The sequence below is a fragment of the Taudactylus pleione genome, unplaced genomic scaffold (genome assembly GCF_031769625.1).
Source record: "Taudactylus pleione unplaced genomic scaffold, aTauple2 ptg000820l, whole genome shotgun sequence".
NCBI lineage: Eukaryota > Metazoa > Chordata > Amphibia > Anura > Myobatrachidae > Taudactylus > Taudactylus pleione.
Window position 1 is genome coordinate 2,225,500 of NW_028285222.1, and position 21,985 is coordinate 2,247,484.

The window sequence follows — 21,985 nt, forward strand, 5'->3', positions numbered from 1 at the left end:
TGCACCTTATACCTCACCCTGCAACCCCTCCACCTGCACTCAGATCTCACTCTCCCCTCCCCTGCTACATCAGTGTCTGGCTGTAATACAGCGCTCAGTGCACCTTATAGCTCACCCTGCAACCCCTCCACCTGCACTCAGATCTCACTCTCCCCTCTCCTGCTACATCAGTGTCTGGCTGCAATACAGCACTCAGTGCTCCTTATACCTCACCCTGCAACCCCTCCACCTGCACTCAGATCTCACTCTCCCCTCCCCTGCTACATCAGTGTCTGGCTGTAATACAGCGCTCAGTGCACCTTATAGCTCACCCTGCAACCCCTCCACCTGCACTCAGATCTCACTCTCCCCTCCCCTGCTACATCAGTGTCTGGCTGTAATGCAGCGCTCAGTGCACCTTATACCTCACCCTGTAACCCCTCCACCTGCACTCAGATCTCACTCTCCCCTCCCCTGCTACATCAGTGTCTGGCTGTAGTGCAGCGCTCAGTGCACCTTATACCTCACCCTGCAACCCCTCCACCTGCACTCAGATCTCACTCTCCTCTCCCCTGCTACATCAGTGTCTGGCTGTAATACAGCACTCAGTGCACCTTATACCTCACCCTGCAACCCCTCCACCTGCACTCAGATCTCACTCTCCCCTCTCCTGCTACATCAGTGTCTGGCTGTAAACAGCACTCAATGCACCTTATACCTCACCCTGCAACCCCTCCACCTGCACTCAGATCTCACTCCCCTCTCCTGCTACATCAGTGTCTGGCTGTAATACAGCACTCAATGCACCTTATACCTCACCCTGCAACCCCTCCACCTGCACTCAGATCTCACTCTCCCCTCCCCTGCTACATCAGTGTCTGGCTGCAATACAGCACTCAGTGCACCTTATACCTCACCCTGCTACCCCTCCACCTGGACTCAGATCTCACTCTCCCCTCCCCTGCTACATCAGTGTCTGGCTGCAATACAGCACTCAGTGCTCCTTATACCTCACCCTGCAACCCCTCCACCTGCACTCAGATCTCACTCTCCCCTCCCCTGCTACATCAGTGTCTGGCTGCAATACAGCACTCAGTGCACCTTATACCTCACCCTGCAACCCCTCCACCTGCACTCAGATCTCACTCTCCCCTCCCCTGCTACATCAGTGTCTGGCTGCAATACAGCACTCAGTGCACCTTATACCTCACCCTGCAACCCCTCCACCTGCACTCAGGTCTCACTCTCCCCTCCCCTGCTCCATCAGTGTCTGGCTGTAATACAGCACTCAGTGCACCTTATACCTCACCCTGCAACCCCTCCACCTGCTCTCAGATCTCACTCACCCCTCCCCTGCAACATCAGTGTCTGGCTGCAATACAGCACTCAGTGCTCCTTATACCTCACCCTGCAACCCCTCTACCTGCACTCAGATCTCACTCTCCCCCCTCCTGCTACATCAGTGTCTGGCTGCAATACAGCACTCAGTGCTCCTTATACCTCACCCTGCAACCCCTCCACCTGCACTCAGATCTCACTCTCCCCTCTCCTGCTACATCAGTGTCTGGCTGTAATACAGCACTCAGTGTACCTTCTACCTCACCCTGCAACCCCTCCACCAGCACTCAGGTCTCACTCTCCCCTCCCCTGCTACATCAGTGTCTGGCTGCAATACAGCAGTGTACCTTCTACCTCACCCTGCAACCCCTCCACCTGCACTCAGATCTCACTCTCCCCTCCCCTGCCACATCAGTGTCTGGCTGTAATACAGCACTCAGTGCACCTTATACCTCACCCTGCAACCCCTCCACCTGCACTCAGATCTCACTCTCCCCTCCCCTGCCACATCAGTGTCTGGCTGTAATACAGCACTCAGTGCACCTTATACCTCACCCTGCAACCCCTCCACCTGCACTCAGATCTCACTCTCCCCTCTCCTGCTACATCAGTGTCTGGCTGTAATACAGCACTCAGTGCACCTTCTACCTCACCCTGCAACCCCTCCACCTGCACTCAGATCTCACACTCCCCTCCCCTGCCACATCAGTGTCTGCCTGTAATACAGCACTCAATGCTCCTCTCGGTAATATTGCTGGTCACGGTAAGTAGCTCCCCCTCCTGACAGGTAGGTACATGCTGGGAGCACACGTTACAGCCTGTACACACAAAATAAATGAGATACAGAGACTTGCAGAGGATAAAGTTATAGAGGTGCAGAAACTCTTTGCTCCTGCTTATTATGCTGTCACTTCTATCTACTTCATATACCACACTTTCCTTTATGAGACTATGAGACATGGTGGTTACTAGGCATCCTGCTGACCCCTGGCTGCAACCCCTCCACCTGCACTCAGATCTCACTCTCACCTCTCCTGCTACATCAGTGTCTGGCTGTAATACAGCACTCAATGCTCCTTATACCTCACTCTGCAACCCCTCCACCTGCACTCAGATCTCACTCTCCCCTCTCCTGCTACATCAGTGTCTGGCTGTAATACAGCACTCAGTGCACCTTATACCTCACCCTGCAACCCCTCCACCTGCACTCAGGTCTCACTCTCCCCTCCCCTGCTACATCAGTGTCTGGCTGCAATACAGCACTCAGTGCACCTTATACCTCACCCTGCAACCCCTCCACCTGCTCTCAGATCTCACTCTCCCCTCTCCTGCTACATCAGTGTCTGGCTGTAATACAGCACTCAGTGTACCTTCTACCTCACCCTGCAACCCCTCCACCTGCACTCAGGTCTCACTCTCCCCTCCCCTGCTACATCAGTGTCTGGCTGTAATACAGCACTCAATGCTCCTTATACCTCACTCAGCAACCCCTCCACCTGCACTCAGATCTCACTCTCCCCTCTCCTGCTACATCAGTGTCTGGCTGTAATACAGCACTCAGTGTACCTTCTACCTCACCCTGCAACCCCTCCACCTGCACTCAGATCTCACTCTCCCCTCCCCTGCTATATCAGTGTCTGGCTGCAATACAGCACTCAGTGCACCTTATACCTCACCCTGCAACCCCTCCACCTGCTCTCAGATCTCACTCTCCCCTCTCCTGCTACATCAGTGTCTGGCTGTAATACAGCACTCAGTGCACCTTATACCTCACCCTGCAACCCCTCCACTTGCACTCAGATCTCACTCTCCCCTCCCCTGCTACATCAGTGTCTGGCTGTAATACAGCACTCAGTGTACCTTCTACCTCACCCTGCAACCCCTCCACCTGCACTCAGATCTCACTCTCCCCTCCCCTGCCACATCAGTGTCTGGCTGCAATACAGCACTCAGTGCACCTTCTACCTCACCCTGCAACCCCTCCACCTGCACTCAGATCTCACTCTCCCCTCCCCTGGTACATCAGTGTCTGGCTGCAATACAGCACTCAGTGCACCTTATACCTCACCCTGCAACCCCTCCACCTGCACTCAGATCTCACACTCCCCTCCCCTGACACATCAGTGTCTGGCTGTAATACAGCACTCAATGCTCCTCTCGGTAATATTGCTGGTCACGGTAAGTAGCTCCCCCTCCTGACAGGTAGGTACATGCTGGGAGCACACGTTACAGCCTGTACACACAAAATAAATGAGATACAGAGACTTGCAGAGGATAAAGTTATAGAGGTGCAGAAACTCTTTGCTCCTGCTTATTATGCTGTCACTTCTATCTACTTCATATACCACACTTTCCTTTATGAGACTATGAGACATGGTGGTTACTAGGCATCCTGCTGACCCCTGGCTGCAACCCCTCCACCTGCACTCAGGTCTCACTCTCCCCTCCCCTGCTACATCAGTGTCTGGCTGTAATACAGCACTCAATGCTCCTTATACCTCACTCTGCAACCCCTCCACCTGCACTCAGATCTCACTCTCCCCTCTCCTGCTACATCAGTGTCTGGCTGTAATACAGCACTCAGTGCACCTTATACCTCACCCTGCAACCCCTCCACCTGCACTCAGGTCTCACTCTCCCCTCCCCTGCTACATCAGTGTCTGGCTGCAATACAGCACTCAGTGCACCTTATACCTCACCCTGCAACCCCTCCACCTGCTCTCAGATCTCACTCTCCCCTCTCCTGCTACATCAGTGTCTGGCTGTAATACAGCACTCAGTGTACCTTCTACCTCACCCTGCAACCCCTCCACCTGCACTCAGGTCTCACTCTCCCCTCCCCTGCTACATCAGTGTCTGGCTGTAATACAGCACTCAATACTCCTTATACCTCACTCTGCAACCCCTCCACCTGCACTCAGATCTCACTCTCCCCTCTCCTGCTACATCAGTGTCTGGCTGTAATACAGCACTCAGTGTACCTTCTACCTCACCCTGCAACCCCTCCACCAGCACTCAGGTCTCACTCTCCCCTCCCCTGCTACATCAGTGTCTGGCTGCAATACAGCACTCAGTGCACCTTATACCTCACCCTGCAACCCCTCCACCTGCTCTCAGATCTCACTCTCCCCTCTCCTGCTACATCAGTGTCTGGCTGTAATACAGCACTCAGTGCACCTTATACCTCACCCTGCAACCCCTCCACCTGCACTCAGATCTCACTCTCCCCTCTCCTGCTACATCAGTGTCTGGCTGTAATACAGCACTCAGTGCACTTTCTACCTCACACTGCAACCCCTCCACCTGCACTCAGATCTCACTCTCTCCTCCCCTGCTACATCAGTGTCTGGCTGCAATACAGCGCTCAGTGCACCTTATACCTCACCCTGCAACCCCTCCACTTGCACTCAGATCTCACTCTCCCCTCCCCTGCTACATCAGTGTCTGGCTGTAATACAGCACTCAGTGCACCTTATACCTCACCCTGCAACCCCTCCACCTGCACTCAGATCTCACTCTCCCCTCTCCTGCTACATCAGTGTCTGGCTGTAATACAGCACTCAATGCACCTTATACCTCACCCTGCAACCCCTCCACCTGCACTCAGATCTCACTCTCCCCTCCCCTGCTACATCAGTGTCTGGCTGCAATACAGCACTCAGTGCTCCTTATACCTCACCCTGCAACCCCTCCACCTGCACTCAGGTCTCACTCTCCCCTCCCCTGCTACATCAGTGTCTGGCTGCAATACAGCACTCAGTGCTCCTTATACCTCACCCTGCAACCCCTCCACCTGCACTCAGGCCTCACTCTCCCCTCCCCTGCTACATCAGTGTCTGGCTGTAATACAGCGCTCAGTGCACCTTATAGCTCACCCTGCAACCCCTCCACCTGCACTCAGATCTCACTCTCCCCTCCCCTGCTACATCAGTGTCTGGCTGTAATGCAGCGCTCAGTGCACCTTATACCTCACCCTGTAACCCCTCCACCTGCACTCAGATCTCACTCTCCCCTCCCCTGCTACATCAGTGTCTGGCTGTAATGCAGCGCTCAGTGCACCTTATACCTCACCCTGCAACCCCTCCACCTGCACTCAGATCTCACTCTCCTCTCCCCTGCTACATCAGTGTCTGGCTGTAATACAGCACTCAGTGCACCTTATACCTCACCCTGCAACCCCTCCACCTGCACTCAGATCTCACTCTCCCCTCTCCTGCTACATCAGTGTCTGGCTGTAAACAGCACTCAATGCACCTTATACCTCACCCTGCAACCCCTCCACCTGCACTCAGATCTCACTCCCCTCTCCTGCTACATCAGTGTCTGGCTGTAATACAGCACTCAATGCACCTTATACCTCACCCTGCAACCCCTCCACCTGCACTCAGATCTCACTCTCCCCTCCCCTGCTACATCAGTGTCTGGCTGCAATACAGCACTCAGTGCACCTTATACCTCACCCTGCTACCCCTCCACCTGCACTCAGATCTCACTCTCCCCTCCCCTGCTACATCAGTGTCTGGCTGCAATACAGCACTCAGTGCTCCTTATACCTCACCCTGCAACCCCTCCACCTGCACTCAGATCTCACTCTCCCCTCCCCTGCTACATCAGTGTCTGGCTGCAATACAGCACTCAGTGCACCTTATACCTCACCCTGCAACCCCTCCACCTGCACTCAGATCTCACTCTCCCCTCCCCTGCTACATCAGTGTCTGGCTGCAATACAGCACTCAGTGCACCTTATACCTCACCCTGCAACCCCTCCACCTGCACTCAGGTCTCACTCTCCCCTCCCCTGCTACATCAGTGTCTGGCTGTAATACAGCACTCAGTGCACCTTATACCTCACCCTGCAACCCCTCCACCTGCTCTCAGATCTCACTCACCCCTCCCCTGCAACATCAGTGTCTGGCTGCAATACAGCACTCAGTGCTCCTTATACCTCACCCTGCAACCCCTCTACCTGCACTCAGATCTCACTCTCCCCCCTCCTGCTACATCAGTGTCTGGCTGCAATACAGCACTCAGTGCTCCTTATACCTCACCCTGCAACCCCTCCACCTGCACTCAGATCTCACTCTCCCCTCTCCTGCTACATCAGTGTCTGGCTGTAATACAGCACTCAGTGCACTTTCTACCTCACACTGCAACCCCTCCACCTGCACTCAGATCTCACTCTCTCCTCCCCTGCTACATCAGTGTCTGGCTGCAATACAGCGCTCAGTGCACCTTATACCTCACCCTGCAACCCCTCCACTTGCACTCAGATCTCACTCTCCCCTCCCCTGCTACATCAGTGTCTGGCTGTAATACAGCACTCAGTGCACCTTATACCTCACCCTGCAACCCCTCCACCTGCACTCAGATCTCACTCTCCTCTCCCCTACTACATCAGTGTCTGGCTGTAATACAGCACTCAATGCACCTTATACCTCACCCTGCAACCCCTCCACCTGCACTCAGATCTCACTCTCCCCTCCCCTGCTACATCAGTGTCTGGCTGCAATACAGCACTCAGTGCTCCTTATACCTCACCCTGCAACCCCTCCACCTGCACTCAGGTCTCACTCTCCCCTCCCCTGCTACATCAGTGTCTGGCTGCAATACAGCACTCAGTGCTCCTTATACCTCACCCTGCAACCCCTCCACCTGCACCCAGGTCTCACTCTCCCCTCCCCTGCTACATCAGTGTCTGGCTGTAATACAGCGCTCAGTGCACCTTATAGCTCACCCTGCAACCCCTCCACCTGCACTCACTCTCCCCTCCCCTGCTACATCAGTGTCTGGCTGTAATGCAGCGCTCAGTGCACCTTATACCTCACTCTGCAACCCCTCCACCTGCACTCAGATCTCACTCTCCTCTCCCCTGCTACATCAGTGTCTGGCTGTAATACAGCACTCAGTGCACCTTATACCTCACCCTGCAACCCCTCCACCTGCACTCAGATCTCACTCTCCCCTCTCCTGCTACATCAGTGTCTGGCTGTAAACAGCACTCAATGCACCTTATACCTCACCCTGCAACCCCTCCACCTGCACTCAGATCTCACTCCCCTCTCCTGCTACATCAGTGTCTGGCTGTAATACAGCACTCAATGCACCTTATACCTCACCCTGCAACCCCTCCACCTGCACTCAGATCTCACTCTCCCCTCCCCTGCTACATCAGTGTCTGGCTGCAATACAGCACTCAGTGCACCTTATACCTCACCCTGCAACCCCTCCACCTGCACTCAGATCTCACTCTCCCCTCCCCTGCTACATCAGTGTCTGGCTGCAATACAGCACTCAGTGCTCCTTATACCTCACCCTGCAACCCCTCCACCTGCACTCAGATTTCACTCCCCTCTCCTGCTACATCAGTGTCTGGTTGTAATACAGCACTCAGTGCACATTATACCTCACCCTGCAACCCCTCCACCTGCACTCAGATCTCACTCCCCTCTCCTGCTACATCAGTGTCTGGCTGTAATACAGCACTCAATGCACCTTATACCTCACCCTGCAACCCCTCCACCTGCACTCAGATCTCACTCTCCCCTCCCCTGCTACATCAGTGTCTGGCTGCAATACAGCACTCAGTGCACCTTATACCTCACCCTGCTACCCCTCCACCTGCACTCAGATCTCACTCTCCCCTCCCCTGCTACATCAGTGTCTGGCTGCAATACAGCACTCAGTGCTCCTTATACCTCACCCTGCAACCCCTCCACCTGCACTCAGATCTCACTCTCCCCTCCCCTGCTACATCAGTGTCTGGCTGCAATACAGCACTCAGTGCACCTTATACCTCACCCTGCAACCCCTCCACCTGCACTCAGATCTCACTCTCCCCTCCCCTGCTACATCAGTGTCTGGCTGCAATACAGCACTCAGTGCACCTTATACCTCACCCTGCAACCCCTCCACCTGCACTCAGGTCTCACTCTCCCCTCCCCTGCTACATCAGTGTCTGGCTGTAATACAGCACTCAGTGCACCTTATACCTCACCCTGCAACCCCTCCACCTGCTCTCAGATCTCACTCACCCCTCCCCTGCAACATCAGTGTCTGGCTGCAATACAGCACTCAGTGCTCCTTATACCTCACCCTGCAACCCCTCTACCTGCACTCAGATCTCACTCTCCCCCCTCCTGCTACATCAGTGTCTGGCTGCAATACAGCACTCAGTGCTCCTTATACCTCACCCTGCAACCCCTCCACCTGCACTCAGATCTCACTCTCCCCTCTCCTGCTACATCAGTGTCTGGCTGTAATACAGCACTCAGTGCACTTTCTACCTCACACTGCAACCCCTCCACCTGCACTCAGATCTCACTCTCTCCTCCCCTGCTACATCAGTGTCTGGCTGCAATACAGCGCTCAGTGCACCTTATACCTCACCCTGCAACCCCTCCACTTGCACTCAGATCTCACTCTCCCCTCCCCTGCTACATCAGTGTCTGGCTGTAATACAGCACTCAGTGCACCTTATACCTCACCCTGCAACCCCTCCACCTGCACTCAGATCTCACTCTCCTCTCCCCTACTACATCAGTGTCTGGCTGTAATACAGCACTCAATGCACCTTATACCTCACCCTGCAACCCCTCCACCTGCACTCAGATCTCACTCTCCCCTCCCCTGCTACATCAGTGTCTGGCTGCAATACAGCACTCAGTGCTCCTTATACCTCACCCTGCAACCCCTCCACCTGCACTCAGGTCTCACTCTCCCCTCCCCTGCTACATCAGTGTCTGGCTGCAATACAGCACTCAGTGCTCCTTATACCTCACCCTGCAACCCCTCCACCTGCACTCAGGTCTCACTCTCCCCTCCCCTGCTACATCAGTGTCTGGCTGTAATACAGCGCTCAGTGCACCTTATAGCTCACCCTGCAACCCCTCCACCTGCACTCACTCTCCCCTCCCCTGCTACATCAGTGTCTGGCTGTAATGCAGCGCTCAGTGCACCTTATACCTCACTCTGCAACCCCTCCACCTGCACTCAGATCTCACTCTCCTCTCCCCTGCTACATCAGTGTCTGGCTGTAATACAGCACTCAGTGCACCTTATACCTCACCCTGCAACCCCTCCACCTGCACTCAGATCTCACTCTCCCCTCTCCTGCTACATCAGTGTCTGGCTGTAAACAGCACTCAATGCACCTTATACCTCACCCTGCAACCCCTCCACCTGCACTCAGATCTCACTCCCCTCTCCTGCTACATCAGTGTCTGGCTGTAATACAGCACTCAATGCACCTTATACCTCACCCTGCAACCCCTCCACCTGCACTCAGATCTCACTCTCCCCTCCCCTGCTACATCAGTGTCTGGCTGCAATACAGCACTCAGTGCACCTTATACCTCACCCTGCAACCCCTCCACCTGCACTCAGATCTCACTCTCCCCTCCCCTGCTACATCAGTGTCTGGCTGCAATACAGCACTCAGTGCTCCTTATACCTCACCCTGCAACCCCTCCACCTGCACTCAGATTTCACTCCCCTCTCCTGCTACATCAGTGTCTGGTTGTAATACAGCACTCAGTGCACATTATACCTCACCCTGCAACCCCTCCACCTGCACTCAGATCTCACTCCCCTCTCCTGCTACATCAGTGTCTGGCTGTAATACAGCACTCAATGCACCTTATACCTCACCCTGCAACCCCTCCACCTGCACTCAGATCTCACTCTCCCCTCCCCTGCTACATCAGTGTCTGGCTGCAATACAGCACTCAGTGCACCTTATACCTCACCCTGCAACCCCTCCACCTGCACTCAGATCTCACTCTCCCCTCCCCTGCTACATCAGTGTCTGGCTGCAATACAGCACTCAGTGCACCTTATACCTCACCCTGCAACCCCTCCACCTGCACTCAGGTCTCACTCTCCCCTCCCCTGCTACATCAGTGTCTGGCTGTAATACAGCACTCAGTGCACCTTATACCTCACCCTGCAACCCCTCCACCTGCTCTCAGATCTCACTCTCCCCTCCCCTGCTACATCAGTGTCTGGCTGCAATACAGCACTCAGTGCTCCTTATACCTCACCCTGCAACCCCTCCACCTGCACTCAGATCTCACTCTCCCCCCTCCTGCTACATCAGTGTCTGGCTGCAATACAGCACTCAGTGCTCCTTATACCTCACCCTGCAACCCCTCCACCTGCACTCAGATCTCACTCCCCTCTCCTGCTACATCAGTGTCTGGCTGTAATACAGCACTCAGTGCACCTTATACCTCACCCTGCAACCCCTCCACCTGCACTCAGATCTCACTCTCCCCTCCCCTGCTACATCAGTGTCTGGCTGCAATACAGCACTCAGTGCACCTTATACCTCACCCTGCAACCCCTCCACCTGCACTCAGATCTCACTCTCCCCGCTCCTGCTACATCAGTGTCTGGCTGCAAAACAGCACTCAATGCTCCTTATAGAAATAAAGAATGATACTATGGAAAACATGCAGTTTGGGACTACAGAAGGGATCGCTAGCAGGAGGCGTTTCATACCACAGAAGTGTCTGACGCAGCAGGAATTGTTCACATGAGCAACAAACAACGTCTGGTCCTCCCGACACTGAGGTCTCGTGTCCCCCGAATCGCACTTATCGGGGTCACATTCTGCAAAGAAACATAGTGGTTATTACAGGACACTATTATAGCCCCTATCTGATGCTCTATTTAGCATTCAGTTTCTCCCAGACTGATAAATATGATCAATACAGCTCTCCACAATTAGGCCGAGCCATGTCATTGTAAGCATGGCAGTCTGCAGCTAGGACCCAGGCAGAGGATAGGACAAAAGGAAGGATAAGTGTCTCCTCTTCAACTATGAATAACAAAATAACACTAGCTACTGTATATCATGGCTACAAAATCATAGTAATGGTACCAGCAATGGGAAAAAAAGAGCCCACAGCTTTAGTGATGAACCTTGAGACAGTCAGTCAGAAGCTAGTGCTGGCGACCATCAACGTGTATCTGCACCTGACTACAGGCACCCACAATTCATATGGCTTTTACCAGCATATACTGTATGTGTCTGTGTGGGTCTGCATCTGCCCAGCAATTCTGTGACCATGCCCTTACTATAGTTATATGGCATCAGATTCATGCAGAGCCTCATACGTGTGCTTCAGGTATTCTGTGTATGTGACAGTGTGTCAGATTCATGCAGAGCCTCATACGTGTGCATCAGGTATTCTGTGTATGTGACAGTGTGTCAGATTCATGCAGAGCCTTCATACGTGTGCTTCAGGTATTCTGTCTATGTGACAGTGTGTCAGATTCATGCAGAGCCTCATACGTGTGCATCAGGTATTCTGTGTATGTGACAGTGTGTCAGATTCATGCAGAGCCTCATACATGTGCATCAATTATTATGTGTATGTGACAGTGTGTCAGATTCATGCAGAACCTCATACGTGTGCATCAGGTATTCTGTGTATGTGACAGTGTGTCAGAATCATGCAGAGCCTCATACATGTGCATAATTATTCTGTGTATGCGACAGTGTGTCAGATTCATGCAGAGCCTCATATATGTGCATCAGGTATTCTGTGTATGTGACAGTGTGTCAGATTCATGCAGAGCCTCATATATGTGCATCAGGTATTCTGTGTATGTGACAGTGTGTCAGATTCATGCAGAGCCTCATACGTGTGCATCAGGTATTCTGTGTATGTGACAGTGTGTCAGATTCATGCAGAGCCTCATATATGTGCATCAGGTATTCTGTGTATGTGACAGTGTGTCAGAATCATGCAGAGCCTCATATATGTGCATCAGGTATTCTGGGTATGTGACAGTGTGTCAGATTCATGCAGAGCCTCATACGTGTGCATCAGGTATTCTGGGTATGTGACAGTGTGTCAGATTCATGCAGAGCCTCATACATGTGCATCAGGTATTCTGTGTATGTGACAGTGTGTCAGATTCATGCAGAGCCTCATACGTGTGCATCAGGTATTCTGTGTATGTGACAGTGTGTCAGATTCATGCAGAGCCTCATACGTGTGCATGAGGTTTTCTGGGTATGTGAAAAACCAATATGCGTATCTTACACTGTGCAAACCTCTGTATGAGCCCCCGTGTATGAAATTCATCAACAATTGGGGATATAAATTACAGATCACCTCTCCCAGCAAGACTGCATTTGATGTACAGATGGGTCCACATACATCTAGGCTCCTTGCATGTTAAACAGTCCTTCTAGTTGCTCCATGCTGTGGCGTGACTCGGTAGTGCCGAGCATCTTTTTGTGCATCTTTTTACCTTCAAATGCGTCTGATTTGCACAACGGCACGACTATATAGCACAAGCAGCTTCTGCTGATTAAAATGATATACAGCATGTTCTGTGAGCGAGTTCGGGTGTATCTGCATGCGAAATGCTACGTTACAGTGTCAGCGACTGTAACACTGTAGCGTAGCGTTAAGCATGCAGATTCACCCGCAGTCACACAAAGAGAACATAGGCATGCTGCATATCATTTTAATCAGCAGAAGCTGCTTGTGCTATCTAGTTGCATTGTTGTGCGAATCAGACGCATTTGAAGACAGAAAGACTCTTGGCGCTACCGAGTCACACTGAGCTACTTGTAGTGCATAGAGGATAGACGTATGTTGGCACATCTGTATATTTTCCCCAAATCCGCCCCCCTCACACCTCGCTTTCTATATGTTCCCCTAAGCCTTTAGTCTGTACTGTGACGTGGGAAGGAACCCGTACTTCTTGTATGCTACCAGCATGTGACTTTCAGTGCTTTCTATGTACTTATCAATAGCAACGACTCTATAATAAACTTCTTACCACATGTATAGCGAGGGCAGCAGGACTCATTCTGGTAATAAGATATTAGCTTCTGGTTTCCGTGGCACGTGGGGATTGCACCGTCACAGAGCGTTTGGTTACAGACTTAAGACACAAAAATGGTTTATATCACTAAAAATCCTTCTCAAAATCAAATCTGGGTTCAGCAGGAGCAGAGTTATATCACAGGAGCAGAGTTATATCACAGGAGCAGAGTTATATCACAGGAGCAGAGTTATATCACAGGAGCAGAGTTATATCACACGGCTGCAGACAGTGGCTGTTCCTGATGAGCAGCCTATTAATAATGATGTAATGTCTGTGAAAATACATAAATGTTCTTTGTAGACCCACCAAGAGAACACTGTCCAGAACGTGAGAGGCGTCAACATTCCCCCTTGTGCTAGGCCCACCTGTCCCAGCAGCTCATCATTAATGGGGGCTTGTTTAATAAATATCTATACTTATAGGAGATGTAGAGTGGGGGCCGCGATATTACTGAGCAGTCTAAGGACTAAACCTGACTTTCCTTTTTCATCACCTTAAAGAGATTGTTGAAGAGTTTTCAGTTCATACAAATCAGCCGGCAGGCACAAAGAACAGGAGGCGGGGGGTGGGGAGATTAATCCCCTACCCCGGGGGAGATGTAACCAGCGGCGGTGTTATACACCTTACAGGATGGGGCACACATGAGCTGACAATCTCGGCCTGTCTGCAAAGTTGTGCTCATGTGCATTGTACGTTTATGAACACTACAGCAGAAAGTAAATGATGCGATACATTTACAGAAAGGGAATTAAATAAATATTTGGCTGCATTTAATAATACCTGTCCGGTAACTGTGTGTACATAATGTTTCACCACCCATTCGCTGATATCTCCAGTCTGTACATAGATTCCCCGCTTACCGCAGAGCTTGTGAGGGCAGCAGGACTGGTTATCGGAGACGGATACAAGCACCTCCCCGTATCGCTGGCACTGGGGGACCAGTATATGGGAGCAGTTGTACTGCACAGGAATGATGGTGTCATTGTCTGTACAGGAGTACATACAACATCCTGTGACGGACGTCTTCCAGATCTCTCCTAGCTCACGTGGGGTCCCAGCGCTGTCTGTGCATACTGCAATAAGGATATATATTTCATAATACACTCAGATATATTATATCAACAATAATCTCCCATATAACTCATAAAATAAAAGTAAGCTTAGGGGCTGCTAATCAGCCCCCCCTGCGATAACGGTGACCCGACTCCGGCCGGGCACCTACTTAAATTGAGGTGCCTCTGGCTTGGGGGCGGTGTTATAGGGAGAGTGGACCCAGAGCATCCTGGAAGCTGAAAGCTTTAACTGCGTGGTGCCTGGATTTGGTTCCCAACCTATACCCCCAAGGTCAACCTTGTGGACCCCCTATGGACCCTGAAGTAGAAATACAAGGTTGACAATCACACTCAGGCACATACAAGTACACAGTCACACGCATATAAAACATCAATCACACATACTGTATACACAATCACATATACACATTAGACATGATACAACGTCAGATATATGCTCACACATAAACACACAAATTTGTCAGAAAATCACACATATACACAATAGACAATCTTGTACATACAGACGCACAATATCAGACAGTCACACACACACATACTATTTACATATCATCAGACAACCATACATATATACACACATCACACACAAACACACATACTGTATATAGACAACATCAGACAATCGCACAACTAAATCTTACACAAAGGGAACAGGCAGGAAGACTTTTGTTGGAGTGCATCAATGACCACAAGAATTGTTCCTACATTATACGAAGCAATTATTGGTATGCACAGGATAGCCAATGCATGGTGCGGGCCTGGGCACTGTGGTGGTCGCATGGCTTTGGCCGGTCAGGTTGTACATACGTTTGGAGGCTGGGGTTATAGCATCGCGGGGGAGGTGCTCGTTATGCCTGCCTTGCACTCCTGGGCCCCTAAGCGGCCCTGGTAACCTGCACCTTCCACATTAGTATATGTATATTGTCCCATGATTTAAACAGAGGATTAATAGTGTATGTGCTGTTTCAGCTAATGTACCCAGGGGATTTAATAGCTCGTTATTTCACTCAATAGATTAGTGAGCAAGTGGTACACTTGTGGCTAGGTGGCTGTAACTGGGCAGTAATCCTGTGTGCATGATGCAGGCTAAGTAGAGTGAGAACCTGTCACGGTCACGCAAGGGGGAACTGCGACCTATTCAGAGCTTTGTGAACGCAAAGATAGGGCTGATTTGAGAGCGACGTCTTGCACGAGGATAGGGAGCGTGCAAATTGCACGCTGATACTTTCACAAGAGGATGGAGAGGGGTAGTGCGGCCACCTCCGCATACAGGGGAGATCCGCACTTCTCTCTAAGCACGCAATGCGGCTGCATCTCATTTGCGCCCACAATTTGGAATGAGCCCCATAATGTCAGGGAATCATACACACACAATGTATGTACTTACCACATTTCCTCTCTGGGATGCAGACAGCGGAATAGGAACGGTGTAGCACGGATCCCTCCGCACAGGCGCAGCCCTCGGTGAGTGTGGAACATGATTCTGTGTCGTACAGATCTATCTCGTTGTTCTGACACGTTCGGGGGACATCACAGACGGGCAGGCACGCTCGGTAAGCCAGGGATCCGGGGCAATTAAATGCTGAAGGAGAGAGGTGATGGACGAGCATACAGTCATAAATCCTCTATGGGATAATTACATATCTTTATTAAATACAATACATATTTTATAGTACACTGAGGTGCCAAAGATCACGGGTGCATAATGTTGGTGGCCAGAGACGTTTGGCCAGAATTGTCTGTGGCAACGAACGACATGGTCTCAAATCACATTTACATTCAATGCAGGAGATACCAGACGCATATCCAGCAGGTCAGTGCAGCGTTCTTTAGCTTCCATGGGATACGGGAGCAGAAGACCCATCACTGTGCCCCTGTTAACATTATGACACGGGACACAGCGCCTCACCTGGACTTGTGATGTCGCTATTTGGACCCTGGAGTACTAGCAACATGTGGCGTGGTCAGATAAGTCACGGTTCCAATTGTTTCAGGCTCATGGTAGGGTTTGGGTGTGGCGTAGACCCCCATGAGGCCATGGACCCCAGTTGTCTACTGGCACAGTGCAGGCTGGTGGTAGTTCCATAATGGTGTGGGGTGTATTCACGTGGCATGGTTTGGGTCCGACTGGACACGTAATTGACAAGTAACTTCTACGTCGCATTGCTCAATGACCATCTGCAGCAATTCATGGACTTTATGTAACCTCACAATGATGGAATATTTCAGCAGGATAATGCGCCGTGCCATCGGTCCCAACTTGTCTTAGATTGGTTCTAGGAGCATTCTGAAGAGTTCAGACGAATGGTGTGGCCACCACAGTCGCCAAACATGAACCTAATTGAGCATTTATGGGACGTGGTTGAGAGGTCCATTCGCACCCAAGATCCTACAACTATAAATGCGTTAGAGGATTGGATATATTGTGCGGATAAACCTCTGGAGATGTAACTGATGTGAGCCGATCCCAGTGCCTTGTGCATACGTTATTGACGGGAGATAATAAAAGACGGAGGTGCGCTAGAGACCTGGACGCACCAAATATCCTTCTTTACAGGCTAAGTAGGGCAGTCACAGGCTGACAACATTTGTGCTGGAGAACTGCGATTACAGCTGAGCGGTGGAGAGACAGCCACAGAAAGGAACTTTTGAGCCTGACAAGGCTTTTATTCTATGAGACTCAGAGGAGCGGACACTCAAACATTTCCTTACATGTCTGGTGAGAATTGAATAGATCGGACTGTGCACTTATATATATGTATATGATTGTGCATATATATATATACTGTATAAAATATGTCCTAAGACTGAGAGGATCGGTCACATGATACCTAAATTAACTATCAGCGAAAGTATTGACCAAGATATGATACACTGTTGCGTAGGATTTTTCTTATATGTTTTTATAGATTTATTGATTGATGTCTAATTATTATATAAAATATTGATTTTGAGAATATTGGCGTCCTGATCTTCTTTTTGTCATACCCGGTATTAATCTAAGTACAGCTAACTTTGCATTAGCGCAAAAACCCTATTTTTATAGTCTATATGTACTACACCCCCCATTGCATGTATTAGGATATATGTTCTACACCCCCCCCATTCCATGTATTAGACTATACGTTCTACTCCCCCCACTGCATGCATTACGTTCTACACCCCACTACATGTATTAGCCTATATATGTTCTGTACCTCACTACATGTATTAGGCTATATGTTCTATACCTCACTACACGTATTAGGCTATATGTTCTATACCTCACTACATGTATTAGGCTATATGTTCTACACCTCACTACATGTAGTAGGGTATATGTTCTACACCTCACTACACGTATTAGGCTATATGTTCTATACCTCACTACACGTATTAGGCTATATGTTCTATACCTCACTACATGTATTAGGCTATATGTTCTATACCTCACTACATGTATTAGGCTATATGTTCTATACCTCACTACACGTATTAAGCTATATGTTCTATACCTCACTACACGTATTAGGCTATATGTTCTATACCTCACTACATGTATTAGGCTATATGTTCTATACCTCACTACATGTATTAGGCTATATGTTCTATACCTCACTACACGTATTAAGCTATATGTTCTATACCTCACTACACGTATTAAGCTATATGTTCTATACCTCACTACACGTATTAGGCTATATGTTCTATACCTCACTACACGTATTAGGCTATATGTTCTATACCTCACTACACGTATTAGGCTATATGTTCTATACCTCACTACACGTATTAAGCTATATGTTCTATACCTCACTACACGTATTAGGCTATATGTTCTATACCTCACTACATGTATTAGGCTATATGTTCTATACCTCACTACATGTATTAGGCTATATGTTCTATACCTCACTACATGTATTAGGCTATATGTTCTATACCTCACTACACGTATTAGGCTATATGTTCTATACCTCACTACACGTATTAGGCTATATGTTCTATACCTCACTACATGTATTAGGCTATATGTTCTATACCTCACTACACGTATTAGGCTATATGTTCTATACCTCACTACACGTATTAGGCTATATGTTCTATACCTCACTACATGTATTAGGCTATATGTTCTATACCTCACTACATGTAGTAGGGTATATGTTCTACACCTCACTACACGTATTAGGCTATATGTTCTATACCTCACTACACGTATTAAGCTATATGTTCTATACCTCACTACACGTATTAGGCTATATGTTCTATACCTCACTACATGTATTAGGCTATATGTTCTATACCTCACTACATGTATTAGGCTATACGTTCTATACCTCACTACATGTATTAGGCTATATGTTCTAACCCCCCCCCCCCACTACATGTATTAGGCTACGTGTTATACACCCAAGTGCATATGTTATAACCCACTGCATGTATTAGGCCAGAGGTTCCCAAACTCCTTCACTACAGTCCAGGTTTTAAGGATATTCATGTTTGAGCTCAGATAGTTAAATAAAATTGACTGAGGATCTAGTTAAGTCACCTGTGCTCAAGCACGGATATCCTTAAAACCTGGACTGTAATGGCGCAGTTTGGGAAACTCTGTATTAGGCTACACAACCAGTACATGTATTAGGCTATATTTTTTACACCCCCACTGCATGTATTAGTTTGCATGTTATATGTCACCACAGCATGTACAAGGCTATGTGCAGTCACTTACGGCAGTAGTCTGGCTTCCTCCATTCGATGCAGACGTTGAATTTGTGGCACATGGAGACATACGCAGTCAGAGCTTTGCAAGGATCCTGGATGTATTCTATGTCCTGTACCCACAATTCACAGAATGCTTCCGGAGATACCTGCCGAGGTGGAGAGATATGATAAAGATTTATTTGTGAATATTCCCACATCCAACATCACTGGAGAATAACAGAACCTTTACAAGAATACGGCTTTATTTACTAACAGTGTTCAAAGAAGCAAATATAATCTCTGTGACCAATCAGCAGTTAGCTTGTCTGTCTAGTGCAAGTGACACATTAAAGCAAACGTCTAATTGGTTGTTGGGTTTCAGTGTAGAAATGTGCGACTCAGCAATATTAGTAATATATATATAATTTTTATAAATTCTGGTAATATATATAATAGAATAACTTTCAAGGTTTTGAGAAAAAAAAATTGGTTACCGGAAAACCCCCGATATATGAAGCATAGAAACATCTGCCAATGTAACGTTTTACTCCCTGTTTAATTAATTTGGAATCACTGTTGGACATATTTAGAGTTGTATCAATCCATGTGACCATACCGCTCCTAGGAATCCACGTGTGAAAGTAGCCGTCGCCACTATCAGCGCCATATACCTGGTGCTAGAGACCTCTGTGCTGCCAGAACACTTGTGTGGGGGCCAAGTTGCCACCCAGTTACCCATTTCAGATGTGGAGATGAGACTGAGATGTGTATAACTTACTTGTCTCGGACACACACGCAGTGCGATAAAATAGCAATATCCATTCACAAACAGACTTGGGTGCATCATTAAATCAGGCCTAATATTAGCAGATCCACTGTGTATCTATAAGAGCCCTGTACAGCAGGGACATCTCAGCAGGTTATATGTACTGTAGGGCAAATGCTGCCAACTGCGTGCCAGGCTGATGTATGATAACACAACCACCGATGTTCACACAGTGAAAACTGAGAAAGCACGAAGAAAGCTGAGGTAAAAAATCCACAGGTATGACATCCGGAGCTCTGTATCACTGTCTGTACAGTCATTCCGCATAAGAATAATGCAGTTAAATTAAAGACAAGCTTGTAACAATTACAGTTAATACATTACACTGGGGAACAAAAAAATCTATATTTGTTCTTGCCAAGGATGTAAGATCGGTGTGAGAGTACTCGCAGGTCCTATTTTCGCATTAGATCTTTGCTACAGCTGAATTGGCTCCAGGTTTCAAATTAATGAAAAATTATAAAATGCAATTATTTTCTCCACTTGAAGTACCTTACTAGTCTAGGCCTGATTTACCTAACAGAATCAACTTAGTTTTGCTTTTTTAACAACTACCCTCTTTCAACAATAACAAGAATTTGTTTTATTTGTGATAACGTGGCTGGTAGTCACGTGTGAGACACATAACACATTAACGCTGGGAGGAGGCGTGGCCATGCACTGCTGAGCCTGCTGGGACATCCTCAGACCACAGCCACGCCTCCTCCCAGCATACAGGGAGGGGCAACACATAACACATTTATATCGCCTCACTAACGCTGGGAGGAAGCGTGGCAGTGCACTGCTGAGCCTGCTGGGACATCCTCATACCACAGCCACGCCTCCTCCAAGCATACAGAGAGGAGCAATGCACTGCTGGGACATCCTCACACCACAGCCACGCCTCCTCCAAGCATACAGAGAGGAGCAATGCACTGCTGGGACATCCTCACACCACAGCCACGCCTCCTCCCAGCATACAGAGAGGAGCAACACATAACACATTTATATCCCCTCACTAACGCTGGGAGGAGGCGTGGCAGTGCACTGCTGAGCCTGCTGGGACATCCTCAGACCACAGCCACGCCTCCTCCCAGCATACAGAGAGGAGCAACGCACTGCTGGGACATCCTCAGACCACAGCCACGCCTCCTCCCAGCATACAGAGAGGAGCAACACATAACACATTTATATCGCCTCACTAACGCTGGGAGGAGGCGTGGCAGTGCACCGCTGAGCCTGCTGGGACATTCTCAGACCACAGCCACGCCTCCTCCCAGCATACAGAGAGGAGCAACGGAGAGGGCCGAGTGACGCAGTTAGCGCACCTCCTGTTCCTTTGTTCGACCCTCTCTCTGTCCCACCACAACCAATTTCCCGCCGGTTGGGCTTGTTTTGTTCAGTACGTCCTCGGCTTTTGTTGGGAGTTAGCACTGAATGCGTGAAACAAAATGTTTTTCCCGTAAAAATGAGTTCTTCTCGGAGACGGTGTTAGGAACAACCCTGATGTTTTTTGTCAATATTTGTGGCAAATATAGTGTTGCAAAAGAAAGAAAAAATATAACTGCGTATCAGGCTTATTATGGACGTCACATAAACCAGCAAGACCAGATTTGGGTGCCTCACAAAGTTTGTAAAACCTGCGTGGAATCACTCCGCAATTGGACTAAGGGCCGTATTCAATTAGTTTTGCACCCGCGATACTTTTTCGCATGCCGGACTTTTCGCCTACATCTCGTGTTTTGCATGCGAAAAAGTATTGGGCGCGCTCCCGCTATTCCCCATATTCAATTAGAAAGGATGCGAAAACGGCACCCGGCGAAACATAAACAGGCAAAAAGTCCTGTCAAAAATTGGGAACTCAGCCCCCCAAAAGATGCACTAACATTGGGGATCACTATAGATGCCGCAGATTAGCCCTAATGAAGGTATTTGGGGTACTTAAGTTGTGACAATTGGTTCCAATTAGCGCCGTAACTCAAGTGGTGAAGAATAGCTTTAAGCAGTATTTTTTTGAGGAAATAACTACTCCCAGCAAATTTGGGGTACATGAAAATGGGTGCTAGCATATTTTTAAATTGCTAAAGTGAAGTTTTAAATCACGTAAAAAATCCACCTGCCGCAAGCACCTGCAATCATAAAAACACCTGCCCCATACTTGGGGACCCCCCAGAAGTCTATTTCGCTAGTTTTTAAGTTTGTCCCCCAACTTTGCACTTTTTCGCCCCCAAAATGAAAGTACTTTTTTGGGGTGTTCTAA

General features: G+C 49.2%; 1 protein-coding gene across 1 annotated transcript in view; it reads right to left on the bottom strand.

Annotated features, from left to right (window-relative positions):
- The window catches only part of OTOG (otogelin), a 288,440-nt gene that overhangs the window by 61,376 nt on the left and 205,079 nt on the right, over positions 1-21,985 (bottom strand). The window contains exons 40-44 of the mRNA XM_088458241.1: positions 18,949-19,087; positions 15,625-15,819; positions 14,025-14,237; positions 13,117-13,221; positions 10,816-10,926 (exon numbers count right to left, since the gene is read on the bottom strand). Coding sequence (XP_088314367.1) covers positions 10,816-10,926; positions 13,117-13,221; positions 14,025-14,237; positions 15,625-15,819; positions 18,949-19,087 — 763 coding nt within the window. The remainder of the gene's footprint in view (positions 1-10,815; positions 10,927-13,116; positions 13,222-14,024; positions 14,238-15,624; positions 15,820-18,948; positions 19,088-21,985) is intronic.